This window comes from Arachis duranensis, chromosome 1 (genome assembly GCF_000817695.3).
Source record: "Arachis duranensis cultivar V14167 chromosome 1, aradu.V14167.gnm2.J7QH, whole genome shotgun sequence".
Lineage (NCBI taxonomy): Eukaryota > Viridiplantae > Streptophyta > Magnoliopsida > Fabales > Fabaceae > Arachis > Arachis duranensis.
In genome coordinates, this window is record NC_029772.3 from 55,763,239 (window position 1) to 55,773,762 (window position 10,524).

General features: G+C 33.5%; 1 protein-coding gene across 3 annotated transcripts; it reads right to left on the reverse strand.

Annotated features, from left to right (window-relative positions):
• Positions 1 to 437: 437 nt before the first annotated feature.
• On the reverse strand, positions 438 to 8,971 carry LOC107489619 (probable aspartyl aminopeptidase). 3 transcript variants are annotated; one of them, XM_052252649.1, is made up of 12 exons: positions 8,770 to 8,971; positions 8,530 to 8,665; positions 8,359 to 8,437; positions 7,830 to 8,035; positions 7,636 to 7,708; positions 7,022 to 7,129; positions 6,725 to 6,880; positions 4,613 to 4,786; positions 4,255 to 4,329; positions 4,020 to 4,160; positions 3,629 to 3,850; positions 438 to 461 (listed from the first exon to the last, which is right to left on the reverse strand). In XM_052252649.1, the coding sequence occupies exons 1-11, from the start codon at positions 8,852 to 8,854 to the stop codon at positions 3,629 to 3,631; spliced, it is 1,455 nt and encodes a 484-aa protein (XP_052108609.1). In that variant the 5' UTR covers positions 8,855 to 8,971; the 3' UTR covers positions 438 to 461. The 3 variants fall into 3 exon arrangements, with proteins under 3 accessions (XP_052108609.1, XP_052108607.1, XP_015965859.1); XM_052252647.1 differs by lacking the exon at positions 438 to 461 and adding an exon at positions 3,076 to 3,094; XM_016110373.3 differs by lacking the exon at positions 438 to 461 and having other exon boundaries at positions 3,402 to 3,850.
• Between the last annotated feature and the right edge of the window lie 1,553 nt (positions 8,972 to 10,524).

Below are 10,524 nucleotides of genomic sequence, written 5' to 3' on the forward strand. Positions count from 1 at the left end.
TCAATGCCGTGTCTTCAGCCAACCTCACAGAAGCCGCCAAGGCAATAGAACTAGCCTTCTCGCCCTCCAACTCCTTCTCCAGCTTGGTCACTTTCATTTTGAGCTCCTCCTGTAAACCCTTCATCCGGTTGAACTCCAACTTAGCCTCTTCCATAAAGGCTTTTGTAGCATGAATGGGAAGATCTTGGGCAGTTCGATATAAAGCCGCACCTATGTGTGCCATCTTGACGCTGCTCCGAGTAATAAAATTCAAATGGCGAAGAAGAGAAACATCGTCAGTAAGCATGGTACCATAAGGACCAATTTGCTGGTCCACAAACTCGATAGCGTCAAAGTCAGGGGCATCAAGGTTAAAGGGCTCAGCTGTTTTTTGCTTTTTTGGAGGAGGAGCGCCAGTAGGAGAACATCTCGGACTTTGACGTCTCTACAATATTTTTGCGAGAAGACATGGCCAACTAGTCCTACAAACAAGAAAGAAAATGGATTACTAAAAAACATCTCGGACAAATATGACACAGAGCAATACAAGCAACAAAAGGAAACCCCAGGACCTACACTAAAGATCCAAGGGCATCCTTTGGAGGCATGTTATGGAATAAGGACTCAAGAAAACCTACAAGTCTACATCTCTACACATCCTAACAGGAAGATAATCTCCTTCTCAACAAAAGCAACACTCTGAGAAGAAAGCCACGAAGCTACAAATCAAAAGTCATCAAAACAACTACCTCCCCAACTCACAGTCTCAGCTTATCAACAAACGGAACTACCAAACAACGAAAGTATTAAGAAGAAAATCAAAACGAGCCATCAGAAAAAATCGTTACTTTCTATAAAGGTTCATCAGCAAAATTATCAAACACAGCGAAAGTCATCAAAAGGAGCAAACCTTTCTGGTAAAGAAAACAGGTTCATAAAAGTCAGAAAAACATGCAGCACAGCAACAAGTTAGCACGACAACACAAAAAGGTTCAAGCTTCCCAAACATGCATTCAAGCAAAACTAAAACCTTACCAAAGGACCGAAGGCAAAGCAGAAGAATTAAAGAAGCAGAAAGAAGAACCAACCTGAAAAAAAGAAGCTTCGAAGGAAACTGAGAAATAGAAACCAGAATCGCCTTTCAGAGCAAAGAAAGCACCAACGATCACCAAACAACGTCGCAGGGAGAAACGCGAAAAAATACAAATATTCAGGCGAAAACAAAAAGTGAAAAAGAAAAAGAGAAGTTACGAAACAGAGAAGAGAAACCGTTTTTTGCGAAAAAGTTCAAAAAAAACAAAGAAACGGAACATTAAAAAAGAATTAATGAGGTTATTAAACCTTCGCACATTCCCAAAGCAAGGGGACGCGCATTTTCAAAAGAATAAAATTCAAAAGAAAACGTTCCGCATTCAAAGGAGAACTCTACAAAGAAGAAGTCGACAAATTGCTCGAGTTCGGCTTCACCAGAGAAGGATCGAAGTCCTAAAACTAAGACTCGACCTCAAAAAAGATCGAGCTCGAGTAGGGACACTGTTCATACCCTGGATCGAGCTATGTGACCCGAAATGATTAGCAACGAGACGACCGACCTCTTCAGGTCAAACTACCCGACCTCTTCTCAAAGAGCTCGGCCAAACCGCCAAGAAAGCTCAATAAAGGGCCCAAATAGAGGAACACGACCCAAATCCAAAGACAACCCAAGCTCATAGAGATAACGGCGGTTCCCACGAAAGATAAGATAAAAATAAGATAAGATAACTAACTTATCTTATCTGAAAAGGTCACTTTACACCATTATAAATACACTGGAGCACCCATGTATAGGGGTGGCAAAGCGGGCTGGCCCGCCCCAACCCGGCCCGCCCTGCCTAAGCCCACCCTATAAATGGGGCGGACCGGTCCGCCCCGCCAACTAAAATGGGTTCAAAATACTAGTCCGCGCCACTTTATAGCCCGCTTGACTATTTTTTTTTTGAAAAATAAAATTCATTAAAATTAACTAAAAAATAATAATTAAAAAATTAAATACAAATAAAAAATAGTTAAATTATAATATAATTTTTTCACTATATTTTTTTTAATTTTTAACTTCAATAAAATTGTTCAAAATAATATTTGTCAATAGAACCATCTTTATTTTAAAAAATAAGTCAAATAATTTAACTATATATGCTACAAAAAGTTTGGTCTTCCCCCACACTTGCAATGATTAGGCCATACGAACAACCTTATCACCGATAAATTGGGATATAGATTAATGTCTAAGCCCCCTAATAACAACTAGGTCACAAGTATAACTCATACTCTGATTCTACTTAAAATCTGCTTAATATCATTGCTAACTTAAGCATCGGAGTCCCTTGCAGGTACCACCACCCTCCGGTGACAAAGAATCAGCACCTCCACCAGGTCCTACAAGTCGGACGCAACAGCTCCGACCAGTACAGAAGATCTCGTCCGAGATCGACCTACAGTTTCAGGTAACCCTCGGAACAGTAACAAATTATAGTTTTATTAAAACTATTTAAAAAGACTTAGTTCCACCAAGAGTGGAATTGTTTGCTTGATTTGTATTGATAGGCAGAGTGAATATAAAAAAAAAGATTGAATAGATTAGGCAGCGTTACTCACCAGAATAATGTTTGTGTTTTATGTAAAAAAGAGGTGAAATATATTCACCACTTGTTTCTTGGTTGCAAGTTTACTTGAAAGGTTTGGTGCACATGGTTATCTGATTTTCGCAGACTATGGTCCTTCTTAAACACATTGAAGGAACACTTTGAGAGTTGGATAGATGTACAGAATAGGAAGGAGATGGACAAAAAGTAATTGGTATATTTTTTGCAATTATTTAGAATGTTCAGATGGAAAGGAAAAGAAGAATTTTTTAGAACAAGAAAGCAGGTGCTAAGAAAACTGTTAGGAACTCATTTCAAAACTACAAGGAGTGAAATAGAATGAATCCTTTTCATTTCAGACTACAAAGAGTGAAAAAAAGTAAATCCCTTTTGTTATTAATGGCAATACCAAAGATGACAATGAAATTTTTGTGTTCTCTTTATTTTCTATTTTTGTTCGGTTTATCTATGTCGCTCCATTTTATTGTGTTGAGCTGTCATGTTAAAAAATAAAAGTTAGAGAGGGAGAGATACAAATGTGTATACATTTAGGTTTGCAAGAGAACACAAAAAAGTCTTTTCAACATAAAATTTTCAAATAAAAAATTTTCATCTAAACCCTTTAAAATGGCAAAATTTCAAAGAACACAACTGAATTCCATGAGATTTTGAAATCAAAGCATTTCTCTTATATTTAAATTTTAAAAAAGGATTTGTCTCATTTTATTGTATTCCAAACACACTTATAGGGAGTTCAAACTCAACTTAGCTTCATCTATCATTTGCATCGCCATTGTTACTTGACTAAAAAAGAATGTGGCCATTCAGTTAAGGTACAAAAGATGCATGAACGTTTGAGGCAGCTTTTTATATTGAATTCATTGAATCTATTACTCTGGTGTTATTTAGGATTTTTCATCTATAGAACAGTATGAGTCTTATATTAATATCCAAATTGCAAGTGATCAGTCCATTAACAACATCACCTAAAGCACAAGATTGATGATCAATTCTTCAATGAAAGATACCTATATGTCCACGACAATCTTTGCATCGAGTTGAGAGAATTCTTCGAAAAAGGCCTTGAAATGCTCATAGGAATGCTTGACATCATCTACAGCACACATTTCTCGTATGCTATGCATTGACAACTGTGGTGCACCTACATCAACAGTACGAATGCCCACGCCGCTTGCAAGAATGGGGCCAATGGTTGAACCGCAAGCCGTGTCATTGCGAACCACAAAGTCCTGCATCAACATGTTATAATTTATTTCCACTGATAAACAACTACTATCCTTCAGTGTTATTTATGATGATTCAGCTCTCAATAGGGTAACAATGCCTGTTCCATTCTGAGAGAAGAGAAGGAAAAGAAAAAAGAAATGAAAAGATACTAAAACATTTCACTTAACAGACCTGTACAGGAAGCTTATGCACTGATGCTATCTCCCTGAATATGAAGGATGTGACTGCATTAGTGGCATATCTTTGATTTGCATTGTGTTTAATGACAAGCCCTCCATGCAATTTAGGCTGATGGTTCTCTTCATGTTTGTCCTAACAAGAGCAACGGAATTAATCTGAATATGTATTATAGATCATAATCATAAAAGCTTACCCCAACTTTTCACATGCACCAGAAAAGACATACCATGTAATTGGGGTGTAGTGCATGCGCCATATCAGCAGAAACAAGGAAGCTTCTCTGAACGGCTTTCTCAAGCATCTGAGAAAATCAGCATAATGACACAAGTCAATACAAAAAGCCCGATCAGGTGTCATTCCATAATAAAATATCATGAACAGTCCTCTTATACATGATGCAAAGAACAACTTATAGATTGATACAATAATCCATTAGGAAAGTTGAAATAGTCACAGCTCCATTTCCTGTTAAACATCTCCTACATACAATATAGAATGATAGGATGTTCACAGAAAAGGTAATAAGAATCATCCCTGTAGTCCTTTAAGTATGAAAATGAACAAATAAGATAGTTGCATATTACCTGGGTCTCTGACCTAAAGGAATTTGTAACCCGGGATACCGCATCTAGCATGACTGGAGAGCCAGCTCCTTGGGCAGAATTAGACCCACATTCTTCATGATCAAACAAAGCTACCATTCTAACACCAGTCTCTTCTTCGAGACTGGTTTCAGAGGATGTAGCATCTATCAATGCCTGTCAGTTAAAATAAGATAATCAACCATTTATATTTAAAAGAAAAAAAAATCAATCTAGCAAATAAACAAAACCATTGCACACTTTTTATGATTACATTCGAATTACAAAGCAGACAGCTACATAATCTTAAGATCCAAAAGCTAAAGTCAACATTTCCTTCTCTCACAAGTATCCTTTGTTAGTCATACATATGAATTTGGTGTCGTTAAAAATCTGTCTCCACCCACTCCTTTTCCAAAAAAGGGAATATATGTCAATGGATGTTCAGTTGAATACAAAATTTTCCATCAGACTGGGAAATTTTCCAAATTCAAAACAGAATTTGGCATAATCAATTTTTAACATGATCGGAAGCAAAATTTTTATCATAACATAATCAGTTAATTACAAGCAAAATACATAATCATAACTCATAATCAGAATTTTTTAACACAATCAATTTTTTTTTTTAACATAATCAGTGAGCAGAAGTAAAACCAAGTAGAAGCAGAATGAAACAGAAGCAAAATGAAACAGAAGCAGAAGCAAGATGAAGTGTTGAATTCGGTTCTCCTGGAATCTGAATCGAGACCTGTAGGTCCAACAACATCGGTCCAAGCCGAGAGGATGTTGACATCAGGAGCAATCAAATCTGGTTTGAGAATCTCAAGGTTCAAGCCGTTAGGTCCTCTTGCAGAGAACGATGCCACAAGCAGTGCTGATTTGATTCCGAAGATCGTTCCTTTGAATTCGAGAGTTGCAGTAGGGTTTGCGGTAGATGAGATGTAGGATTTGATCATGTCGCCTTCATCTGCGCCCACGGCGCATGTCGGGATGAGGTGAACATCGCCGACGAGACCCAGCTTTCTTCACCAAAATTGGCAACCCTAGGGCTACATCCCCGATCCAAACCACGATTTTTCCTCTCACTAGTCTTAGATCCAGTGAATTCTTCATGCGGAATGAATTAGATAGAACACCAGATTTCCTAGGGTACACTAATTGGTTCATTTTCCCCCTCAATGGAGCTCGAAGTGGTGGATTCGATGGAAGAGGTGAATGGCGTGGAAGAGGGAGAGGGAGGAGAGTAGAGGTTTTTTTATTTTATGTTAAGGGCACTTTTGTAATTTAAAAAATAAAAGATGTTATCTTTTAGGTTTATTTATTTTATGTGTAGTATATACGTTTTATTTAACGGAATATTCCGTTAACTTTAACTTTTTGTGATGGTAGGGACTCAATTACAAATTTTGATATGGTATAGAGATTCCATTAAAAAGAAAAAAAAGTATAGGAATCTAGTTGAAAATTTGGTAAAATTATAGGGACCGGCAGAGTAATTAAACCTAACAATAACAATAACCAAGACTTGTTCAGTTAAAGTGGGTCTAACTACATGGATTCCAATGATACATACACCAAGCCTCTTAATTTGGCAGCGAAGATGCAGAGAATCATGATCTAACTAAATTGAACTCAAACCATGGATGCAATAACTACAAACAGAATAATACAATATCAGGAAACAAACCATCTTCTGCCCTCATGGAAGAACACTAAACGGAATTCTGAAAATTTTCATTATCTATGGTATATGCCTCATCCCTATATCCTCTATCAATACAAAATTGAGTAAGTAGAGAAGAAAAAAATTACTGTACTTGAACTATTGATCGCTTAGTTAACACTTATTTATGAAGGGCACCAAATTCAAGTTTAAGCAGTTCATTGGCTGTAGTGCAGCAGCTCTTCACTCAAACATAGATTACAATGATGTTGTGAAATGATTGGGTAGTGATGTTTTTTTCTGCTTTGTCTTCACACTATAAGGTAAATATTTTTGGGATGGTAGGTATCAAACGGAAAGGCATAGTTCAAAAAGAATTTATAATTCAAAATTCATATCTATACACGTGAACCTGAAACTTGAGAAAACAATTTATGTAAAACTTAAACCTTCAAGGAGCAAAATGACATGCAGAGGTTATCAAGCCGTCCTGAAAATATGAATTCCTGTGCAGCTCCAGCAATTACACTTGGTTGGGTATCACAAGCTTGCAATTCAAAATCACAAATGTCTTCTGGTTCACACCCAAGCTTGTTTGCAAGCAACTGGGGAAAAGAAAAACAAGATAATTACCAAGAGTTAGAACCAAGTTGAAATCTGCAAGTAGTGTGAAATAGATGTCAAAAGGAAATGTAACTGAAACACCTATCAAAAAGAAGGCACTATGAATTTCAAAACCTGCTAACCTGCAGTAGAAGAGAATGGTGTTTAGTATTGGTAGTGTCAGTTTTATCATTTGCTTTCTTTCCACTTTCAGCTGAATCATTTTCAGGGACAGCTTTATTCAGTTCTGCCTGCAAGACAAAACTCAACCCCATTAAATGTATAAAAGCTAAATCAAATAACTAATAAGAAAGTAAGAAACACTTTGCATCTTAATAAGCAATGCTGGTGGAAACTTATTCTTTAGTTAACTAGATACAAGTATTAGTGCTAAAAAACACAATGCACCATAACACAAAGATGGCTTTCAGTAAGGTGCAACTAAACGCTAATAATTCTATATAAATCATTTTGCCACCTCATCAAGAATGATTCTTATTAAACAAGATATGCATCTTTAACCATTAATTGAACTCGCTAAGACTCTAGCTACACGCAGTCAAATAGATTGCAACTCGGGTAAAGTAATTATTTCAAAATATAATTCAATCTTTAACTTGATGCATTATACCTGGGCATCTCAATCTAATCATTTTCTTTCGTCCTTAGCAAAATCATAAACATAGCAAAGGTATGAGTATTAGTGTATTACATATCCTGTGGCAGAAGCATGAACTTTGTTTAAATCCAGTATTACCTTCACCGATGTAGCCAAGACAGGAAGAAGATGAGATTGAGCATTAGGTTTGAATCCATCACTATTAACATTCCTGATCAAACAAGCAGCGTGTTTCTAAAGAGTCAACAAACAACGGAAGAATGTGATAATCAAAGCAAACAAAAAAAAAGGCAAAAATACAAACAAGAATGATGCGTATTTTCGAAGAAGACCTGTCCAAGTGAATAGCCAAAGTAGGGATCCTCATTATTGGTTCCTCAATTCTAACAAGCCGATGCGCATAAGAAGAGGCAGAACCCTCTTTTCTTTCTCGAATGATTACCCTCCCAGCAATGGTCAAGTCCCTATCAAACCATGTATGCCACAAGCCACCACCATAAGTCTGAACCCCAACCTCCAAATATCCACCTTTAGTCACCTACCCCAAAAGAAAACCCATGTCATGTTTATGTCCAAAAGTTAATTAAGCCCCCAAATTCATGTTTGATCTATATATTAAATTTTGTGCATAAATGAGACTTATACTCTGATGCACAAATACTTCATTTTTACTCAAGTATGTGTATATGCATCAAATACGGCTAACTTATTAAATCTGTGATTAATCTTTTTATGAAATTGCCTAGCATCATATTCATTCAATATTCGAATTAGTATTTGTGCTTCACAGGACTAATATGACTGATATTTACTTCTAAATAAATCAAATCAAATCAAATCAAATCAATGAAAACTAGATACCTTGGTGACGGGCTTGAGTTTGAGACAAGGGCTATCAGTATGAGCACCCACAATGTGGAAACCATTTCCAGCAACATACCTAACGACAAAATTCGAGAACACAGAACTAAGCACAAAATTTGAAACAAATGCTGAAAATAGAAGCGCCTGGGGATAAGAAAGTAGAAGCACCTCTGACCAATGGCAAAAGCGACGATGGTAGAGTGATTCCTGGTGAAGAAGTACTTTTTTCCAGCTTTCAAATTCCAAACTTCCTTTTCCGAAAGCTGGTCAAAACCTGCGCTTCGCAAACGGTTCTTCGCCTCCTCTGAAACAAAGAGTTAGATTAAATTAAAGTAATATCAGAATGTATCGAGTGAATACAACTGAATCAAGAAAACAGTTTTCTTTTATCTGGGTAATTGTTATTACCGACGGCGTGAAAAGCAGTTGGAGAAGCATTGAGGAAGGCAACAAGATCGGAAGCGACATCGTTCTTGTGTTGTTGCTTCGCCATCGTGGCAGGGATTTTGCTTCGAAAGGTTTTGCGACTGCGAGAGTGAGAGTGCACGCGACTTTGTGTAGTCAGCTACTTAGCTCCGAGAGTCGTATAGCGGTGCTGCTAGCATTTCGATACAAACAAGTTTAATAAATGTACCATAGGATAAAATTAGGTGGTTTTTTTTTTTTTAAGATAATAGGTTATCTATCAATCTATCTCTCTATTTTATTATATAAAAATCAGATTTCTACATTTAATAATAGAGTTGAAGTGACATATTTTTTAGAATATTTCTCAATTTATTTTTTTAATTTTATAAAGTAAATCAATTATAACTAATTAATGATATCAATTAATTAATTTGATTAGATATTCAAATCTCATAATTTATTATAATTTATATAAATTAATTAATTATAATTAATTATATCAATTAATTAATTTAATTAATTATATTAATTATTTTATTTGATTTGATTTTTCCTTGGTTAACAATAGTTGTAATTTATTTTAGTAAATAATAAAAATAATAATAAAATACATGAATTAATTTAATTAGTTTTTTTTTTAATGTCATCTATTTATACGAAATCATAATGTGTTTTTTATTCATTCGTTCTCTTTTATTTCTAGCTAATATAATTGAGGTAGTTAATTTAATTTATTTGTTTATTAATATATTTGATCGAAAGCATGAAAGATAGATAAGAAAAAAATAATTAGAAAAATAAAATGTTAATAATCACTTAAAATAAATAAAAAAATAACTTATAGGGTATTATTTTATTTAAATTATTAATAATTAGAAGAATAGAAAATCGATAATTATTTTAAATAGATATTGAATTTAGTTTTATGGTACTAATTTATTTGAATTGTTAATAAAATTTTATAATTTTTAGATTTATATTTATTCAATTTATGTATTTTATTTTATTTTACTTTAATATAAAATTAAAACGTGTCTTTTAAATTTTTTTTAGAAAGTATAGTGAAATAAGTTATATCAATTATAATTAATTATCTAAAATTAAATTAATTGATTGTGTTAATTTGTAAGATGAATAACACATAATAAATGGTGTAAAATTAATTATAATAAATTAATAATTAATAAATACAAAAAATAAAAAAGACTTTTTTATTGTCTTTTGATAGCTATATATTTTTATTCGTTCATTTTTTTATCTCTTTTTTTTACATTTATTTTTTTAAATTTATTGAAACAAATCAAGTATACTAATTATTTGTATAAACTAATTAAGTATTTTTAATAGACTTTTCTAATTGTGTCCTTAAAGCATAGACTAAAAATATTATAAAAAAATATTTTATAAAAATTATTTAAAAATAAATATTTTTAAAATATATCCTTATAAAATAAATATTAATTATAACTAAATAATTATATTTAATTTAATTTTATTAGAATAAATAATATTTCATCAAATTACATCAATCATAACTAATCAAATATTTAATTTAACTAAAATAGATATTAAATTATTTAAAATTTTATTTGATTTATTAAACCACATAAATATGAAGTGATTTAATAAATAATATATAAGGCAATGAAACAAATGAATTCATTTAATTTAATTTATTATCTTATTTTATATATATATATAAAAAATAAAACGAGTATTAATTATTGAGAAGGTAATGAGTTTATACTATGTATT